This window comes from Raphanus sativus, chromosome 5, assembly GCF_000801105.2.
Source record: "Raphanus sativus cultivar WK10039 chromosome 5, ASM80110v3, whole genome shotgun sequence".
NCBI lineage: Eukaryota > Viridiplantae > Streptophyta > Magnoliopsida > Brassicales > Brassicaceae > Raphanus > Raphanus sativus.
In genome coordinates, this window is record NC_079515.1 from 8906908 (window position 1) to 8928299 (window position 21392).

The 21392-nt window shown below is 39.5% G+C and overlaps 4 protein-coding genes and 1 long non-coding RNA gene across 5 annotated transcripts; 2 read left to right on the forward strand and 3 right to left on the reverse strand.

The window, feature by feature from the left end:
- Positions 1-3237: 3237 nt before the first annotated feature.
- Positions 3238-4197, forward strand: LOC108860888 (vascular-related unknown protein 3). The gene is made up of 3 exons (XM_018634738.2): positions 3238-3561; positions 3710-3772; positions 3873-4197. The coding sequence occupies exons 1-3, from the start codon at positions 3337-3339 to the stop codon at positions 3966-3968; spliced, it is 384 nt and encodes a 127-aa protein (XP_018490240.1). The 5' UTR covers positions 3238-3336; the 3' UTR covers positions 3969-4197.
- A 5005-nt stretch (positions 4198-9202) lies between these two features.
- On the reverse strand, positions 9203-11092 carry LOC108858134 (uncharacterized). Its single transcript, XM_018632104.2, has one exon. The coding sequence runs from the start codon at positions 11090-11092 to the stop codon at positions 9203-9205; it is 1890 nt and encodes a 629-aa protein (XP_018487606.2).
- Positions 11093-11533: 441 nt separating this feature from the next.
- On the forward strand, positions 11534-15584 carry LOC108857173 (protein disulfide-isomerase 5-3). The gene is made up of 15 exons (XM_056986772.1): positions 11534-11761; positions 11948-12038; positions 12126-12220; positions 12407-12464; positions 12838-13022; positions 13103-13160; positions 13441-13481; positions 13567-13641; positions 13797-13853; positions 14139-14205; positions 14399-14542; positions 14631-14852; positions 14931-15092; positions 15171-15248; positions 15328-15584. Exons 1-15 carry the CDS (start codon positions 11721-11723, stop codon positions 15403-15405), a joined length of 1452 nt encoding a protein of 483 aa, XP_056842752.1. The 5' UTR covers positions 11534-11720; the 3' UTR covers positions 15406-15584.
- Positions 15560-16463, reverse strand: LOC108857174 (early nodulin-like protein 9). The gene is made up of 2 exons (XM_018631118.2): positions 16209-16463; positions 15560-16135 (listed from the first exon to the last, which is right to left on the reverse strand). Exons 1-2 carry the CDS (start codon positions 16393-16395, stop codon positions 15660-15662), a joined length of 663 nt encoding a protein of 220 aa, XP_018486620.1. The 5' UTR covers positions 16396-16463; the 3' UTR covers positions 15560-15659.
- A 2294-nt stretch (positions 16464-18757) lies between these two features.
- On the reverse strand, positions 18758-21130 carry LOC130495267 (uncharacterized). Its single transcript, XR_008934538.1, has 5 exons — positions 20272-21130; positions 19963-20124; positions 19619-19863; positions 19445-19549; positions 18758-19353 (listed from the first exon to the last, which is right to left on the reverse strand). It is a non-coding gene; the product is annotated as an uncharacterized LOC130495267 (long non-coding RNA).
- Between the last annotated feature and the right edge of the window lie 262 nt (positions 21131-21392).

Below are 21392 nucleotides of genomic sequence, written 5' to 3' on the forward strand. Positions count from 1 at the left end.
CATTGATAGTAGTATAAAAAATATATTGTTTGGAAACAGTGATAGTAGTATAAAGAAATAAGTATATTGTTTGGAAACATGGATAGTAGTATAAAGAAATGAACATTAGTGATTAATGTAGATTTAACTATAAAGTATAAAAGTGTATTTAATTTAAAAAACTTACAAAATAAATGTTAAGTCCAATAGAATGTTTCTGTTTTAATAAGATAGATGCATAATATCTATTAAAATGTGTTGTTTACATTTATGTCTTTACAAACAAAACTCAATATAGATGTTGACATTTACATTTTTATAAACAAAACTCAATAGTTTTGTGATTTAAAAATCAAAATTTCTTATTAAAATATTAAAGCCTAGTAATCTAATTTTAAATCCATCTATACTATTAAAGTACAAACACATTTGGATTTTTACTCTGTTTACCCCTATTAAATAAACTTTCTTTTGTATTCATTAATGACATTTTGGACATTTTACATTGATTTCTTTTTTAATTATTTTTGGTTTGTCATTAACCACCGGTTTCCTAATTCAATTTTGGTATGTGATTATTCCGTGTTTGATACTGCATCATTTTAATATTTTTCCAACCGGACATGTTTGAAACTGCATCTTTTTTCTCAAACTATTTAATGGTTTGGTTTTAAACCGCTTTTTCCTAAATATAATCCCAACTATCTAACAAAATTATTTATAAAAAATAAAAATTGTTTATTGGTTCAACCAGTTGTTCAACCGGTAACTGGATTTCGATTTTAGTAGTTTTTATTGGATTTTTAAATTTTGTTTTTTTTTTAAACCCGAACTGAATTTATCTTTGATCAACCGGTAATCCGTTCAACCGCAGGTCTCAATCGAATTTCAAAACACCGATCAAAACTATAAAACTGTTATATTGATTTATATTTAAAATATCTAATTCAAAATTAAAAACCTAAAAATACATGTATAATATAGTTTTACCGAACATAAATCTGGATATAAAATACATATATGAGACAGATTATATAAATACATATACAAGACGGATTATATAAATGTGATTATATAAAATTTTCACCAAACATAAACCCGCGCTTTGAAAGCGCGGGTCAAAATCTAGTAACATATTATAGTTTGAGTTTCAAATATTTTAAATTCAAGTACATATTTACTAATCAAGTAATTTAGATTTAAGTAACGGATTTGAGCAAGTAACAGAACAAGTCAAGTAACTTGCAAATATTCAAAATTTTGACAAGTACTTGGTACGGCAAGTACTCGTTTTAAACGAGTCAAGTATAAGTATTTAATTTGACTACTTGAACAAGTTAAGTCGAGTATCAAGTATCCAAAATTATTTAATTGTTATCTTTTCTTTAAAGTTTTTATGTGTCCCTAATTTGTAATACGGTTTTGACGGAAAAATTCGAAAACTCGATTTTACGATCTTAGCGGGAAATCTCGATACAGTATCGGCAGAAAAACTCGATTTTTATGATTTTGGCAGGAAATCTCGATTTTATGGTTTTAGCGGGAAAACTCGAAAACTCGATTTTACGATTTTGGCGAGAAGTCTTGATTTTACGGTCTTGGAGGAAAACTCGATTTACGGTTTTGGCGGGAACTCGAAAAAACGATTTTACGATTTTGGCAGGAAATCTCGATTTTATAGTTTTGGCGGGAAAACTCGATTTACAAATTTTACGGGAAAACTCGAAAACTCGATTTTACGATTTTGGCGAGAAATCTCGATTTTACAGTTTTGGCGGAAAACTCGATTTACGGTTTTGACGGGAAAACTCGAAAACTCGATTTACGATTTTGGCGGGAAATCTCGATTTTATGGTTTTGGCTGGAAAACTCGATTTACGGTTTTGACGGGAAAACTTGAAAATTCGATTTTACGATTTTGGCGAGAAATCTTTATTTTATGGCTTTGGCGGGAAAACTCGATTTACGGTTTTGACGGGAAAACTCGATTTTACTATTTTGGCGGAAAATCTCGATTTTACGGTTTTGGCAGAAAACTCAATTTACAATTTTGACAGAAAATATCGATTTACGATTCTGGCAGAAAATTTTGATTTTTTATCCAAAATGAAAACTCTAAGCTTTTTATATCATTGGACCGCCTATGTCCATTTAATTTAAATCCATTGGATTTGGATCTAATTTGCTTTATTTATGGGTGTAATTTGGTTAGTTCAAATGGGTTTGGACATAATCTACCCTCTGCACATCCTGTGAAAAAATAACTTAAGATCTGCAAAATCTTGTTTAGACTATTACACATATTTTGTCAACCTAGTAGTATTACGATAAAGTCCAAATTAATTAGGTCAAATATTTTAAAGCTATTAAGGAGCCACTTATCCCATACATGGTTGATGGAGAAGGGACACAATTGTTGTAGCAGTTCTAAATCCATCAAAGATTCGGTTCATCACTTCATGGCTCACCAACTAAAAGTACAATATGTTGTACATGTTTCATAACAAAAATACTAATGCAATATTAAAACAATTATCCTGCTGGACATATTATCTACGGTCATTTGTTTTTAATTAACTAGCTCTTTTAGTTTATAGCCTAGGGTGTAATGTTGCCTTCATCACGTTTTCTGTTTTAGTTTTTTTTTTCTAGCAAACGAAGACTAAATCTGCTTGCCACGTTATAAACCCATTTCATCGCTGAACACTTAGTAGCAGTTCCCCACGAATTATATGTCTCCATCATTGACTAAGTTGTATCAATAAATTGTTGTTCTTTTACCTACTTTTAAATTTGATACCTACCTAGCACAGAAAATGTATTTAAAACGGAATATATAAGACACTGTAAAATGTAATCCGTCTCTACTATATATTGTTGCAAATTTGTGATAGGAACTTTGCACACAACAAAGTGTATTCAGGTTCACCCATTAAAATTCCATCACTCTTTTAATATTAATTTTTGTCTTAACTTTTAACTAGTGAGATTTAAACAATGTAGGAAGTCTCAAAGTTACTTACATTTATATACAAGTTTGTATATCTTTCTTTGTTCTTGCACGTAAAGAAATCAAACTGTTCAACTGCCATATATATAAATATGAAATCAACAAGTAGATAAATTAAACAATAATTAAACTAAAGGGACAAATTATGCCAGACCTACAAGCTTCATGAGCCCTCCTCCTCCATTCATATATATATATATATATATATATATATATATATATATATATATATATATGTCACATTTGAAAGGATTTGACAAACAAAAAGTCTAAATACGATTTTAGCTTCCACATCTTTCTTTTCAACAAAAGCACTCTTCATCAAGGTCTTCTCTCAGAAAGCTCAAATGGAAAACTCAGCACTAAGCAATGTCGTGAGGCGAACAGTAATCTCTAATCAACAGAGAACAATACAAGAGGGTCTAGAAGAGAGTAGTTGGGATATGTACGTTGAAACCGAAGATGGTATCAGCCACTATGAAGATTCCTCTATGATCTCAGACGCTGCGTCTCCTATAGTCTATGTCGAAGAAGACACAGACACGGCTTCATCTCCTTCTAAGAGAACCAAGGTTAGCCCAAAGAGAAGACTAACTTGATGTATATGCTTAATACATACATTGATAGGCCTCACTAATTGCAATACACATATCTATATATGATGTCCCATGTGTTATACTTATACTTATATATATTAATCTTAGACATATTTGTTTTTAGGGTTGCAGCGAAATGGAGAATAATTCGATAGAAGGAAAAACCGTGAACAATTCTAAAACTAAGGTAAGGAGTTTTCAGCCATCTTCATGTTTTTATAAATATAATTTTGTTAAATTTAAACTGATGTGGACGACTAACAAAATAATCAATCGGGTGTTTATAGGAGAAAGGGATAATGAATGAGGAATATTGCGCAGAACTGAAGAAGAGAGGACTTTGCTTAGTTCCTTTGTCGATGTTGTCCAACTACATTGGTTGATACTAGCTAATTCGATTGTTTTTAACGTAATCGTTATTCTTTCATTGTGATTAATTTTTTTTTATCCGTAAAATCTGTAGAAGACTACTAATTAAATTTAGCACAAGTCGAATAATGATGGGTGAGTATTTGTATGTTTTAAGTTGTGCAAGCAAGAGTGCATATTTGTAAAAAAATGTCGGAAACATGTGTAATGCAAAGTTAACATGTTTCCATGTGTAATAAAAAGTTATCATGTGTTCATGTGTAGCATAATATTGGTACAATCACGTAAATATATCTAATTTTGTAATGCCTTGTTAGGGGTTGGAAACTTTACTCGATACCTGAAGCCGCATATGAACCCTCCGACCCCGAAAATCTGAACCGAAGTAGTAAAATATTCGAACGGGTATTAAGTTAGAAGAAATTGGATATCCCAACCCGAATGAGTAATACCTGAATCCGAATGGATATCCGAAAATAACCAAACATATCCCAGGCTCTGGAGACCTCTTTTCTGTCAGACATCTTTTTTTTATTTAAAATATTTATATTGATGTTACACATATTTTAAAATCATATAGTATATATATAATTATGATGGAAAAAATATTTGATATTCATTTAAAATGCATGTCAAATTTTTTTGTTTTATATATTAACAAAGTTACATCTAAAGTTTAAAAACAATAGCCAAATTAATATATATATATATATATATATATATTTTGAAATGTTATCTCCAAATCTATTAATCATTCAATCTATAAAAATAGAAAATCAGTTAAGTGAAGTCTATATTTTTAAATACAAGAAACTTAAAAATGAAATTTTTTTCTTTAAAATCTAAATATCTGAACTCGATCCGATCTTGACAATACTTAAATATATAACAAATTTTTCTTCTTGACTTAGCTAATTTTGAGTGTGTTTTAAACTCCATTAAACTAATATAGATATGTCAAATTTTTGATTTAAAAAAAATTATCACGGATCTATATTCTTTTCAAAATGTTTGATTTAAAAGCTCTATAAAAATTTTAGAAACATTATTCAAATTGATTGTTTATGAAAACTAACAAGAAAATACAAACAAATTGTAAAAATTTAAAGTAATTATTAAGATTTTAAAATCAAGTATAGATAGTCTAGAGTTGTAGAATTTCAACGCTTGTTATTAAAAATCAAGTATCTTTAATAAAAAAAAACATAATGTTAGACTTTTTTTTTTTGGAGCATTAATAGCATCCACAACTGCTTCAGTTTCACCTACAAACAGAGGGTCTTTAGCTAATCCATCAGCTAGCGCATTAATCTCTCGAGAGATCCAAACAAAGATAACAGAATCAAAATCAAAAGAAAGAGCTAAAATGTCGGCAGCAACACTATGGATCTCCACTAGGTCTACTTCAGAGTTGCAACATTTGGCTGGTTGAGCTGAATCCATCTCAAAACAGGCTGACTTCAGATTCAGTCTCTTGCAGGTCATGACTGCTTCTCGCAGGGCCAAGGCCTCCGCCATTAAAGGTGAAGCAACGAACTCCATGTGCTTTTGGAACTCCCGGGTCTGTGGTTGGGAAAGGATAGTCCATCCAAGCCCTGCCATTTTCGTAGGAGCCGACCAAGCAGCATCCGATCGAACCACTGTACTTCCAGGCGTTGGAGGGGGCCTAGGTACTTCCTTTTGTTACTTCCCATTAACTCCGGCTTGCTATTGAGGCTCCATTCACACGCTAGTTTTATAGCTGCAGTCAAAGTATCCTCAGGAGAGGGGGAGAACCCCTCAAAAACCAATCTGTTTCTGGCTTTCCATAATGACCATAAAATCCAAGGAAACAGAGCATCAGAGAGAATCCCCGTAGGCGGTAAGCATTTCATAAAGCAAAGAGAGGGCCAGTCCGCCATCAAATCTATCATTCCTCTGAAGTCCGTTTCTGCAGCAAAGGGAGCAATGTCCCATACTTTTTGCGCATAAGGGCAGTGGAAAAGGAGATGAGTGATAGATTCTGAGCTACCGCATCGCTTGCACTTCGGGTCTGCGTTAATATGTCGCTGAACCAGACGTTCGCCAACAGGCAGTGCTCCCTTCAAAAGCTTCCAGGCGAAGAGCTTAACCTTTGGAGCACAATCCAGTTTCCAAACGTTTTTGTTCCAGTTAAACTCTGCAACATGGGCCTCCTCGCCATTATCGTCCTTGACAGCAGTATAGTAGCCTGATTTAACTGAATAGTCACCTGTTTTAGAACCCAACCAGATTAGCTTGTCGGGGGCTCCTGTTAAGCTCGGTTTGATGCACATAATTGTTTCCTCATACTCCGGGACCAAATGCTGGATTCTGCTTCTATCCCACTGTCGGTCGCCTTCTCTCATCAGGTCTGCAACTTTAAATTCAGAACTTGCCTCTGTAGGAGGCCCCATGGGTCTTTCCTGCGATTCCAGGCTCAACCAAGGATCTTGCCATAGGTTAATGGAGAGGCCGTCTCCCACTGTCCAGCCTATATTCTTGAGAAGCAGGTCGCGCCCCACTAGCACGCTCCTCCACCCGTGTGAAATCGACGAGGTCTCCGAAGCGTGTAGGAAATCACTATCAGCAAAGTACTTGCCTTTTAGGACTTTTCCCAGTAGACTATTAGGGTTATGGATCAATCGCCATCCGATCTTAGCTAAGAGAGCATCGTTGAACTTAAGGAAGTCCCGCATCCCGAGTCCGCCAACTGATTTTGGTTTTGCCATGCTATCCCATGATACCCAAGCCATCTTACGAGTATTCTCATTGTTATCCCACCAATATCTCGTAACCACGGATTGTATTCTTTTGCACAAGGACACCGGGAGCTTGAAGCACGTCATGGAGTACGAGGGGATAGGCGACAGTACACTTTGGAGCATAACCAACTTGCCGGCAGAAGAGATGAACTTAGTAGACCAACCCTTTGCTTTCTGTTTAATCCGGTCCACTATGGAAGAGAAGAGGTCTCGTTTTCGTCGTCCAAACTGCTCGGGAAGCCCCAAATATTTACCTACGCCTCCCTCCTTTTGGATCTGAAGGGCGTTCTTTATCGAGTTTTTGGTCGCTGCCGGGGTGCGCCTCATAAACGTAATAGCCGACTTCTCCGTGTTTATTGATTGACCGGAGGCTTCTTCGTAGCTACTCAAAATGGCTTTTAGCGCTTCACAGTTAGCGTCGTTGGCATTGAGGAAGAACATTGTATCATCCGCAAAGAGAAGGTGAGTAATCCGTGGACATCCCCTCGCAACTTGGAGTCCTTGGAGTAGACCTTCTTCTTGTGCTTTGTTACATAATCCCGAGAGGACTTCACTACACAGTATGAATATGTAGGGAGAGAGGGGGTCGCCTTGACGAATCCCTCGGCTCGGTACTACCTTCCCTCTAAGCAAGCCGTTAATGAGGAAGGAGTATGTAACAGTGGAGATACACTGTATAATCAGGCCAATTAAGCTTCGGTGGAATCCCAACCGAGCCAACACTAGAGCAATGAAGTCCCACTCGAGGCGGTCGTAAGCCTTGCTCATGTCTGTTTTAACCGCCATTGCACATCGCTGTTCCGCTTTCGATGTCTTTAGATAGTGAAGCACTTCATGTGTGATAAGCACATTATCTCCAATGGCACGTCCCGGAACAAATGCCGATTGATTCTCTGATATAAGCTTATCCATCAAAGGCTGCAGTCTTCTGCATAATAGCTTGGAGTAGATCTTATAGTACACGTTGCATAGAGCAATGGGCCTGTAATCGGAAACCTTCTGTGGGTTGTTTATCTTGGGGATTAGTCGAACGTTGGTGTCATTCACCCCCTCCGGAAGTGGTGCACCCGCGAAGACAGCCTGTACCTCTCGAACTATATCAGGTCCAAGTTTGTCCCAATGAGTGTGGAAGAATCCAGCCGAGAATCCATCGGGACCGGGAGCCTTTTCGGCATTGATGGAGAAAGCAGCTTCCTTGATCTCAGCAGCGTTCGGGATGCTAGTCAGCATATCATTATCTTCAGACGTGATAATAGGGTGGAGAGCCCGCCTGACTGTCGCTGCTCGGTCTCCAGGGCTAGTTGTGAAGAGTTTGTCGAAATAGCTACCAATGACTTGTACAATTTCTTCCTCTCTATGCACCATCTGCCCATCTTCATTCTCTAGAACAGAGAATGCATTTCTTCTTCTTCTCGACTTAGTGACAGCGTGAAAAAAGCCCGTGTTACGGTCTCCTAGTTTGAGCCAAAGGAGCCGACTTCTCTGCTTCCAATATTCCTCTTCCGCTAGGTAGGCAGCATTTAGCTGAGCTGATATTTCCTGTATGAGACCCGTGTCCTCTACTGGCTTTGACATGGCCACATTTAGCTCCTTTCTCTTCTGCTCGATGAGCTTCATGCTGTTGCGTTGTTGTGCTCGGTTCCAGGCTGAGATCGCACTCCGAGTAGTGCTCAATTTATCCATAACTGAGTCTTGCGAGTCACTTAACCAAGCTTCCTCAATAACTTTTTTGGCAGCGTCATTTTTGCAAAGTCTTCTATCGTAGCGGAACATGCCCCTTCTACGTTTCCCGCCCTTGTCGAAGAAGGAGATGAGTGGCTTGTGATCTGATCCCTCGTAGTCCAAATATTGGCACCGAGCCGAGGGATAGTTTTCAGCCCATCGGGTATTGGAGACTGCCCTATCCAATCTGCATCGAACTACATGGTCTCCTCGGTTGCCTCTCCATGATAGGGGATCTCCTGTGTGCTGGATATCATATAGGCCACCTTCAGAGAAGAAGGTACGTAGGTCAGTGTATGATCCTTTAGGTTGCTCGATACCTCCGTCTTTCTCATCTGCACATATAATGTCGTTCAGGTCTCCCGTCACAAACCAAGCCTCCTCACGAGGTAGAGCCTTAGCCAGCAGCTGGTCCCATAATTCGCGACGCAATCTCTTATCGTTGTTACCATACACAAACGAGGAGTAAAATTTCTTCCCTTCAAATTTAATAACGGTTTCTATTACATTTTGATTTGACTCCAACACTTGAAGGTTGGTCTCTTGCTTCCAGTAAAGGGCGAGACCTCCCGCACCATGCCCAGTCGGCGGTACGAGGTGGCTACAATCGTAGCGTAGATGCTCTAGCTTCTTCAGAACGAAGTCGTTGGGATTTTTTGTTTCCATGAGGAAGAGTATATCCGGATCGAACTTCTTGGATATCTCTCCTAGACGTCGAACTGTCCGGGGGTTCCCCAACCCTTGACAGTTCCAGCTCGCTATAGCTAAGGACCGGGGTTGGATTGGATTCGAAAATCCATCCGCTTCCTATTAGCTGGGGGAATCAGGTTGCAAATCGGTTGGTTATCGGAGGAAGAAATCTCTTGGTCAGGGGTAGCTCCATGAGTAGTTGACACACCCTTTCCTTTGCGGGCTCTTGTAGATTTTCCTTCTTTCTCAGTATCAGTTGGGAGCTTCCTGCGGCAGACTGGGGGTTTGGCCTTACTTAACTGGCGTTTCTTCAGACTCGCTCCTGGGAGAGCAAGGGGGCTTGAGTTAATCTTCCTTCGCCCTGGAGGTCTCCCTGGTTTCCTCTTCAGAACTTGTGGTGGTGGTCCCATAGGAGCAGCTTCTTCAGAGATAGCTTCATCTAGGAGCGGCCCGAGTCTATCCAAGATTGGGATTCTCGAGTTTGATGCTTGGCCGTCAGTAGCAAGTGGACCAAGTCTATTGGCTATAGGAATACGCTCCTGAGATTCACCTCCAGCAATTTGAGGTATAGGAGAGACAATTACTTGGCGCTCGCAAGCCAGCCTCAGAACATTTGCAACTGAGTTTTCTAGTTGTCCCTGAGCTTCTGCTCTTCTTACTCTTTCTTTGCGCGCCGCGCTTTCTACAGGATCTGCACAGTTTGCATATTGCAGCAAAACATCACGAACTTCCTCTCTCGCTATCTCAAGAGTTTTTGTGGGGAGGGTCCTCTGTGTCTGATCTTGGACTCGGGGAGTCCCCCTGTTTCTTGTGCAAACCTCTTCGTCTGAACTAGCAGCAGTTTTAGAATAATGGTGTCTGCGATGAGAATCCTCATTCAGGTAATTATCTCGACTCAACGTAACGTTCCTCTCAGCATGTCTTTGCTGGAGGTACGAGTGGGAATCCCCACTATATTGTACCCTTTCTTGTTCTCTCGGTGCGGCCCTCCTGCTATAGGAATCATTTTCTCTTCTACGAGAGAGCTCTCTGTCATGTTGCTTGCTTACGTGCATCTCACGGTGACCCCTATCAGGGTAGGTAGTTTTCTGCGAGATCCCTCGGTGGTCGTGGCGATTAGGATGAAGAGTCTGGTCGTTCCTAGCGTAGGGGTTGAACCGCTTCTCTCTTCTTGGGGAGTGTCGTATCGGGCCGCCTGTAGAAGCGATCCTTTGCTGTTGAGAGAGGTCTTTATTAGTAGCTGAGACTCTGCTTTTAGGAGACTCTTCTTGATCTGCAAGTAGAGCTCTCTTCTGGTGTTTTGCTGCCAAGCAATCTCTTTCTTCATGGTCTAGCCGTCCGCAGTGCAGACAATGTTTTTCCAGCTTCTCGTAGTGCAGTGTCGCATGGACTTCATCACCGTTAGGATATTCAAGAACAGAGGACTTAAGGATTGAAAGTCTACCATTCACATGGACTCTCATACGAAAGGTATGTGCAGTGATTTCAGCCACTTCAAAGGTGCCTATATCGCCTCCAATGTTGCGCGCTATAGCCTCAGACCATATGTGTATTGGTACTCCCTGGATTTTGATCCAGAAAGGGATCATAGACGAGAACTCCGGAGACAGAGTAGGCTCCCACCTTTGTAGAATAACCATCCAGCGCGCATAATGATAAGGTCCCTTTTCAAGGACAGTGAGGAGATCGGATTCCCTTTCAAATTGAAATTTAAACATCCCCATGCCCAAATCTGAGCCAACAGGGGGGATATCTGATTTCCAGTGGTTTGTGAAGAATGGAATTAGGGACCAGACCTTCTGGACAGAGGGATTGGTCACTCTGCCAATAATAGCAAGAGAATGGTCCTGGAGGTCGTTTGTGATAGCTGGTTCAGAGACCCGAACTCTACCAACGCGAGGCGCTGTGTGGTGTTCCAGCACCACTGATTTGCCTTTTTCCGCAGCAGACAACCGTTGATGCATCTTGAAGGAGGCTGAGAAGTTGGCAAGGATATGCACGTTTGCTTGGAGAAAAATGGGTAGAGTATCTTTAGTGAGCGGTTTCCAGTCGGAAGGTAGCAGAGCTTGGGAAGGGGAGTTGCAAAGGACTTGTTCAAAAACACTCTGTAGCCACAGAAGATTCTAAGAGATGAGGAAAGAGGCTCTCTCTATTTACCAGCGGTCCAAGCTCGAACCAGGGTTAGCCAAGTCAGAGAAAACGAAAGAGAGATTGGCAGATTCCTGCTGCAAGCTTTGCGATGGCTTCCGGCGGGAAGGAGAGGCGGAGGCGGTCACATAATGTTAGACAAAGTAGTCATTTTCGGACCCAAAATAATAATAATAAAAAGATAATTTAATATAGTTACATAACTTACATGACATACTTGCATGAACTCTTGGAGATGGACCGAAATGCATTCTAAATAAATAAATAAAAAAGGGGGGTGTGGATTTGAAACGCAAAAAGGTTTCCTTCACTTCACGGTGATTCACGGATTCGGCATTACAGGAGAAAGCGAGAAAGAGAGAGATAACTCATCTTCTTCTTCTTCCCATCACACACACTAGATCGATCTGCTCTCTCACTCTTCTTCTGATCCAATCATCAGCTATGGTTTCCCCTACCAAACTCAAAGCCATGGATTTCTACAGGTGCGCCCATCCTCTGTTTTCATGCACACACACACACATTTCTCGATTAAAGTCACGCGTTTTTGATCGATCATTTCGGAATTTTTCGAATTGTGGGTTCGGTTAACGTATCCTTGATCGTTAAGAAAGTAGGATTCTTTCTCTTTATTAATATCAGAAAGGATCTGACTTTCGTTCGTTGTTTAGGAAAATACCGAGAGACTTGACAGAGGCATCTCTATCAGGTGCTGGCTTGTCCATTGTTGCTGCTCTCATTATGATGCTTTTGTTTGGAATGGTAACCAACATTACATGAATGATCTCTGTTTGGTACGTTACTAGTCTTTTTCTTGGTTAAAGGTATCAATCATCTTTCTTTTTGCAGGAGCTGAGTAGTTATTTGTCTGTCAACACTACCACAACTGTCGTCGTTGACAAGAGCGCTGATGGTGACTTCTTACGCATTGATTTCAACATCAGGTTCCACTCTTTTTTTTTTTTTTTGAAATCTTCTCTCTTGCTAATTAAGTCTGATCTTAGACCTCTAGGGAACATGGCACATGGGTAACAATCACTAAATCATTTGCTCTGATATAGTTTCAAATTTTCATCTTCTGATATTAGTTTTTTTTATTTTTATCTTCATTCTCTTTTTTTCTTTTGTAGTTTCCCTGCTCTTTCGTGTGAATTTGCATCCGTTGATGTGAGTGACGTGTTGGGAACAGTAAGTATCTCCTCCTGCCTCTCTATTTTGATGATCTCTTCCTCACTGTTAGAATGATTTTCGCTATAAATCCTGTATGATTATCACTCAAGAAAGTAAAAACGCAAAAGGAAAAGCTTACCTCTTCACATTTCTTCAGCATCAGAAAAATGTATCTTTGGTTATATCATATATGATACATAATAGACTATAAATATAAGCATTGTCAGTCTGCTGTGCTATCATTGATACATAATTCAGTCAAACGTTTATTGATTCAAGCGTATTAATTTATCCCTGACTCCCTGTTTCAGTAGTGCATAAAATTCTTATGCATCAATTTATATGATTAGCTGGGCGCCTGGATCTAAATTTGATGTTTTGAATTTTTCAGAATAGGTTGAATATAACTAAAACAATTCGCAAGTTTCCAATAGATCAGCATTTAAAGACCACTGGTGGAGAGTTCCACTCTGGTTTTGCGTCACATCACATCAACCACGGAGAAGAAATTAAGGAAGAGATTCCTGATGGTGCCGTACCACTTGTCAGTGCTAGTTTTGATTCTTTTACAAAACAGTGAGTATACGCAGCTTCTCTTTTTTTTATCTATCTGAGGATTTGAATATGGATTAATGTAATCTGGCTTTCTTTTGCAGCTTTCCGATATTGATTGTTAACTTTAATGCACCATGGTGCTACTGGAGTAACCGTCTGGTAATTCTTATACAGCTATGCTTAGGCTAAGAGTTTTCAAATTCATGTTCATTTTCATCTGATATCCAAGCACTAGCTGTCCAGATCTTGATGTGTTCATCATATCTTCTTCTTTCTGCTTGAACGAATCTGCCCTATTACGTTCTTGACTGCTATTAGTGAATATATTCAAACAGGATATGTGAAATCCATGTTCATGTCATTTTTATAGGGAACTTTCTTGACTGCTATTTGGTTATGCTGAGTTTTTTTCTTTTTTTTTTGTGTGTGTTCGTTTCAGAAACCATCTTGGGAGAAAGCCGCTTCTATTATAATCCACAAGTTTGCACTAAAAACGCTTCTTAAATTCAGTTGTGATTTTCCCTATTCTTTCTGAACATGGTTATTGCTAATATTCTGCCTGCAGATATGATCCTGAAACTGATGGGCGTGTTCTTCTCGGAAACGTTGATTGCACAGTACAAGCTGAGCTATGTAAGAGGTAGGCAAAACGTTGATGTGTTTCCTCAAATATTCTTCTTCTTATTTTGGCTTAAAATATAAAACTTGTTGACTTGTTTCTAAATTTGCTAAGAAAGAGCTAGTTACTTTCTTGCTAATAACTTCTAACATAAATTTTTGGATTGTATTTTTCAGGAATCATATACAAGGCTATCCATCTATTCGGATTTTCCGCCAAGGCAGTGATCTTAAGTGAGAACCTAATAAGATTTTTAAACTGCCACTAGCATAGCTATAGTTTGTCACATCTTCTGCTTAACCCTATGTAGCATAGCTATATGCAGTGATCTAATTCTGTAGTCAGTACTGTCAAATGTTGACACGTGTGCAATCATCACCGTAGAATTGTACAAAACCTTAAATTTATTTATGTTCTTCTTTTACATTTTTAGTTTCCGTTGGATGGCCTAATGTAAACCACATTTCTGCTTGTGCAAACATTATTATTCAAAATTTTACTTGTTTTGATGTTTTCAGAGAGGACCATGGACACCACGAACATGAATCTTACTATGGAGATCGGGATACAGATAGTATAGTTAAGGTAAAAGATAAAATCCAGATTTCATTAACGGATCAGGATGTTATGTGTGTGTTTGTTAGTTCGTCTAGTTATATAAAAACAGGTGGTTGTGTCTGTCAACTATATAGATATCTTTTTGCTGCGTTCTGACTCAGTACTGAGCATATGTTCTTCTAAAAGTTCATTACACAAAGGATTTTTTACCTTCTTGCAGATGGTGGATGAATTGGTCGCACCTATCCACCCCGAGGCTCACACGCTACATTTGAATGGTGTATCCAATGAGACATTAAAACATCTTAAAAAGGCACCAGTTACCGGAGGTTGTAGAATTGAAGGTTATGTCCGTGTGAAGAAGGTAAAAAAAAAAACAATTCTGACTGAAGACAGAATCAATGTCCCTCTATTACTGATTTTCGGTGAAACAATTCGTTTGTACGTTTCAGGTTCCAGGAAACCTTGTGGTCTCAGCTCATTCAGGAGCTCATTCGTTCGACTCTTCTAAAATGAACATGTCACATGTTGTTACCCATCTTTCATTTGGGAGGATGATATCCCCAAGATTATTGACCGATATGAAGCGGTTGTTGCCATATCTTGGCCTAAGCCATGACAAGCTGGATGAAAAAGCATTCATAAATCAACACGAGTTTGGTGCCAATGTTACTGTTAAGTCCCTAAAGATCTTCATATCAAAACCGTAGTAAAAAAAAATTCTTTTACTGACCCCTTGACGCTGTATACAGATCGAACACTACCTTCAAGTAGTCAAAACAGAGGTCACAACAACGAGAACCGGTCATGAAGATTCATTGATCGAGGAATATGAATACACTGCTCACAGCAGCATAGCTCAGACTTACTACTTACCCGTTGCAAAGTTCCACTATGAGCTCTCTCCCATGCAGGTTCAAGTCAATATCTCTCTTACATTTCTTAATATATTTACTCTCCTCTTTATTGGCTGCTCTGTTTTTTTTTTGCAGATTATGATAACTGAAAACCCAAAGTCCTTCTCACACTTCATCACAAACCTATGCGCCATTATTGGTGGTGTGTTCACGGTTAGTACGTTCTCAATCTTTCTTCATCATACGCTCATAGATTCCATGGTGTTTTTAATGTTGATTTTTTTATTTTCAGGTTGCGGGAATACTAGATTCGATTTTCCACAATACAATAAGACTGGTGAAGAAGGTGGAGCTGGGGAAAAACTTTTGATTGGAGAGACTGGAGGTTAGAGTTTACCATTAATATCTATAACACCATAGAAGAACCTCAGACTGTTCATTTGAAACAGCTGTTCCTACAGAGAAAAAAACTCAAAAAGAGAAAGAAATTTTGTTTTGACGCTATCTTTGTTTCTTGGAAATAATACACACAAGTGGAACTTTTATTCATTTACATGAGAAACAAATGTCTATAAATCAAGTTACAAACACAAGAGTGATGATAGAAGACAAAAGATAAACTTCTTAGTGTAGAAATAGAGTAGAAGCAAAGGCAGCTGCGAGAAGAGCAGCGAGAAAGGAAGAAGATGGAGGAGAAGCTGCGTTGTTTGGAGTTTCTTGAGTTGGAGTAGGCGTAGGTGCTGGTGTCTCAAATGGTCCTGTCATTGGCGGTGGAGAAGGAGGGGACTCTCCCGTGGGAGCTAGCGCTGGAGAAGGCGGTAATGATGAGGGAGCAGGAGCTGGAGAAGGAAGTGGTGGTGGTGATAATGTGGTGTTGTTGTTGTTGCCGTTTCTGTCAGCCATGACGATGACCACTAGCTTCTCGTTTTTATTGCAGTTGTCTTTGTTTCCGCTGATGAAATAGTATGGACCAGAGTGGGTTAGCGCGAAAGAAGTTTTGCCATCAGCGAACTTGGCGGTTGGTGCATCCGTGTTGCAGCTGTCGTATGCGTCTCTTGTGACTTGGAGCACTGAATCTTGGTTTGGTTGGTAGACGAACACTGCAGTTTTATACATTTTTAGTGCGTCACATGTGAAATAAAGCTATGATTATATGGTTGATCAGTAACTTACGCAGAGAGTCGCCTATTTGGAATCTGCTCTGTTCTGCCCATTGACTGTAAACTTGAGAACTTGAAGGCACTGTCCATCCTTTTGCACCACCGACCGCAAACTCTCTAGCGTTGGCTTTGTCAACGATCAAGAACAGACACACAAGACCGATCTCACGAAGCATCATGTTCTTTAGGTTTAGTACCATTTTTTTTTTAAAGATGTGGTGGAGAGATGTATGTGAATTTAGTGTGTTATTAAAGGTTGATGAGACACGATGAAAAACGTTTTAGTTAGTTTATATAAAGGTGAGGCTTTTGAGGAAATGTTGCGGAGCTTTTTTTATTATCTTTCTCAGATTCTAAGCAAAGCATTGCTTTCAAGAAGCGTTTTAGTTTTCGAATCTCATGTGACTTGCTTCTCTCAATAGCTTTTGTTCCTTATTTCCGCATCTTTGGTTTTGTATCTTAAAGACCAAAGAGAGACTTGATAAAAAAAAAGTTTCAAATCAAAAGACTAAGATCTTTTTCATGTCAAAAAATAGCCGACGTTGTTCTGAGCTTTTGGGATTAGCAGAGAACAACATCCACATGAACACTTAAATAGACCAAAAAAGTATTAATAATACATGTCCATTTTTCAATCATATTACAAAGATTCTCTATATTTTCTCCTTTTGATCCTTCCTTTGTTCGAAAACTGACTAGTAATGCTAACTTTAGTTACTTCTTCAGTAACTAATCCATCATTAGTGCAAAGTCCGCAAAAACAAGTGACACCAAGACACTGATACCACGTCTATGTCCTGAGCTCTTCTTTGGAAAATGTTTTGGAAGCGCACACTCTTCTCCATTGCAGGAAAGTTTTGTCGGAAAACCATCTCCTCCTGGTATATTCAGTCCATTAATGTTCTTCTTTTTGAAAGAAATAACAGACTGTTGCTTTCCAGGCACGGCAGGGTCTCTAAGTTGGATTGGTTCCGTTAACTTGACCCACAAGGTAGTTCAAACCAGGCAAGCCTTGGAACATAACAGTTCTATTGTTTGGTGGAACACGTTTGCCGTTAAAGGAGTAAACGTTTTCATACCCTGGACCAGCTTTACCCATATCAACCGCTATGAACCAATCCTCAAACGCGGATTCTCTCCGGTTGAAAACGGTTAACCTAGCGGTCCAAGCGTCTCTGTAATCAGTGTTAACGTGCCAGTTAATACTGACTCCATAGTTGTCCGGACAAGGGAGTTTCTTGGGTATTATTGGCATGTGGTTTTGTTTGGCCCATGCTTTAGCTTTTAGGGTTCGGTTCTCGAAAGGGACAAGGAGGGCGTTGGGAGGGAGGATCAGGAGCGGGTTGCGGTCAGCATTGCAAGTGTCGGTATCGATGTCATTGCATCCGCAAGCGCGAGTTGTGAGTTATGTGGGCCTTAGTCAACATAAGTCTTGGCCCATATTCCTAGCTGGCCCGATACTTGTGGCTTTCACTTATGTATTATGTGAATGTATTACGTGAAAAGGAAATCTTCATAAGGTCGGTTAAGTGTGGCTATAAAAGGAAGACGTCAACCTTGTCAAGAGATCATCCGAGAGAAACCCTAAACACAAAGACAAAGAGAAGTTAAAAGAGAGATCAAGAGTAGAAAAAACTAAGAGACATTGTTCGAGTCATGTCTCTAAGGGATAGAGTTTCTTTGATCTTCTTATTCTTTATTAGTGTCATGTTTATACGAGAAGAGCGCTTAGAGCGTTTGTGTAAACCCCTTTGATTGATAGTGGAAGTTGTGGGAGACGGTTCCCATCCCAGAGGTACCGCAAGGGAACTGGGTTAAAAATCTTGTGTCGTTATTTAATTAAGCAATCAAAGATCGATAATTCCTAACAAGTGGTATCAGAGCAATCCAGGTTTTGATTACAAGGTTAGTGAGATCACGGAGTCTGGTTTGCATAGAAGAAAGATAAAGGGACATATCGTTTCTTCCAGAAGGTGGAATCAACACAAGAAGGGTAAAAGTTAAAAGATCAAAGGGAAACATGCATGGTTTAAAGAAGTCCGTGTTGAAGACTTTAGCGACAAGTTTCCGCTGCAGGCACAAGGTAATTGTGATGTCAAGTTTCTGGATACTCGAGGCTGCTAAAGATATGGAATCTAGAATTGGGGAGAATACACAAGAGTAGACTATTTTTAACAATAGAAAAGTCAAGATTTTTTGCTGTGAAATTAGGTTGTATTTTGACTTGTTCTGGTTGTTGAAAACAGTCTGGTGTTCAAGGATTAAATGAACAGCTACAAGGACTTGCGTATCTTGTTCTAAGGGACGCCTTATAAAAGGATACATGAGTAAAAGAGTTGTTCAAAAAAAAAAAAAAAAAAACAAGGATAAGATTTTTGATTCAAGGGAAAGGATATAGCAAAAGAGTATGGAGGTGAAACAAGGAGTCTGCTTGAGGCAAAGCAGGCAGGGAACTTATGAGAAGTTCATATATGGTCAGGTTTCAGAAAGTCTTCAATAGAGGGTTAAGTGGCAGTGATAAGGATCAGAGTTACAAGAGGTAAAGAAGAACACAAAGGGTGTGTTAAGTTCTGTAGAAGAGATGCTTGGACTAGGGGTGTGTCGAAAGTCTATCTAGCAAGGATGATAGCTTGATGGCGGGTTCTGTTAAGTGATAACAGCGGTACACAGAGGAGTTCAAGGCAGATCTTATACAGAAGAAATCTGGCAACAAGGTGTAATGTTGTTACTAAGATTCCGTTTAAGAAGAAAGCTGGATCAAAGTTTGTGTCGAAAGTCTATCTAGCAAATGTGGTAGCTTGATGGCGTGTTCCGTTAACGGCGGTACAAAGAGGGATTCAAAGCTGTGGGGTTTAAACAGAAAAGATTTTTTTGAATCAGAGATTGTTTCATTGGGTGAAACATGTATGATTTAGAAAAGTAATTGCATTTGATTAAAGGAAATCAAGATGCAAAGGGAGGATGAGTTCGATCAACAACAGATTCATGAAGGTCATGGAGGAGGCTGTGTGATTGATTGGTTTAAGGTAAAGGGAATTACCTAAAGGATGGAAAAAGGGACGAGGCTGAGCTCTCGCAATGAAGATTTAACGTAACCGTGAAGCATCAGACGTTCTGGAGTGTTGATTCTGGTTCCAGGTGGAGTTCATCATGGAAATCTGAAACGGTTTCAGGTTCCGTTAAGGTTAGAGAGAAAAAAAAAATTAGAGAAGCATAGGTGATGCTGATACAAGGTCTAACGAGAGTTACCGGACGTCTTAAACAGTGGAGGAGGTGAATCAGTTTGCCGGATAAACTGAAAGAAGACGAGTGGCCGAGGACCAGCAAAGGAGTTGTAAGGGTACACCAAAGGAGCTGGTAAGAGAAGGGAAAAGAAACAGGCTGTAACTCAAGTCGAGAGGAGGATCAGGTTATGGGATATACCTGAAGTTGCAGGAAGCAAGAGAGAAGGTTGGTCTTTCATCATGAGTAGCTGGAAATAAACAAGGAATCAACGGTTAGATTCCATAAGGAGCTACTGTGTGAAGAAAGAGGTTGAAATCCAAGCTGTGATTTCACTGTCTCGGATAAGTCTGAAAAATTGCAGAGGCTAGTAGGATGGTTCAAGTTTATGGTTTTAACAGGAATCATCATGGGAGCAGAAGTACTTCGATTGATCACCGAAGAAACTGCAGAGAAGAAATCAAAAGTGATGATTTCACATAGCCTATAGAAATCAGAAGAGGCAGAAAAAATGGAGTGGTTCCAGGCTTTATTGAGGATGTTACCATTAAATGGAATCAGAAGATGATTCTAGGTTCAGGTGGAGCTGTGGAGAATGGTAAAATAAAGCGGAGCTAACTGCAAGGGTTGCAGTCATAGGATCGAAGTTGTGGTTACTAGAGGGAACGTCCAAGGTGGAGGCGGTTTCTAATTGCTAAGGAACCTGCCTGTGGAGAGAAGAGGAAAAGAATTCTCAGTTCAAGGTGGAGTAAACTGAAAAACAATTAAAAAGAAAAAAAGACAGAGACATAAGGAACTCAGGTTAAAAGAGTTACATGTAAGGACGTCGTAAACAGCTAAAGAAAGTGATGAACCTTGATCAAGTAGCTGAAGGGATACGACTCTGTCTGAACTAGCGGATGAGGCAGACAAATGGGCTCGCCGGAGAAGCTTGAAAAGGTCGGCAAGCAAAGGTACTGGCGAGAGGCTTTCACTATCAAAGGAAAATATCAAAGGGGTTGTGAGCTTGGTTTGGTGGTGTAAGAGTAGCAGGGAACACCAGAGAGAATTGACAACGAAGATCTCACTGCGAAAAACAGAGATTCCAACGCAGTCGACGCGTTTCATTGACGTGAAAGGAAGCTTGGGAGAGAGTCGCGAATCTCTTGAAGTTTCTGAGCACAATAAGGAAACGCAAGTCACAGGGTTGATCGCAAGAACTGTCTGAAATTACAGAGAATTTGGCGACTTGGCGATTGTTTTGATTGAGAGATCAAAGGGGATGAAGGAGTCTCCAGCAAAAGTGCAAGAGCAAGTTCTGGAAAAGACTGACATGGATGGCAATATAGGAATCACTTGAAGGTGCAGTGTATTGGTTGGCGAGAGAAGGGTCCTCGGTAACAACGAGAAGCTGATCGAAATTGCAGGTCCTTGCTATCAGGAAGAGCAAAGGGGCTATTCGTTGGCGGAGATAGCTGGTGGTGATTGGTAAAATTGGATTCAACGTATGTGGCATTGAATCACAGGAAGTGATCAAATTGGGAGCATGTGAATCTTTTACTTCAGGTCAGGGATGCTGCAAAGAAAAAAGAAAGAAAAAAAAAATCAAACTGGCCGTACTCTGATTTAGGAAGTGCAGTAGAGAAGTAAAGCTTTATCAAAGGTTCAATCATGGAGTCGTTGGACACCTCGAGTTTAAGGTTGCTCTAGTTTGTTTCAGAGGTGATGGTGAGAAAGAAATGTTCGTTTCTTCTTACCATCGTGAAGATCAAAAGATGATTAAAGACAAAAGTATTGGACTAAATGTTGACTTGGCCCAAGGTGGAGTTTGTGAGTTATGTGGGCCTTAGTCAACATAAGTCTTGGCCCATATTCCTAGCTGGCCCGATACTTGTGGCTTTCACTTATGTATTATGTGAATGTATTACGTGAAAAGGAAATCTTCATAAGGTCGGTTAAGTGAGGCTATAAAAGGAAGACGTCAACCTTGTCAAGA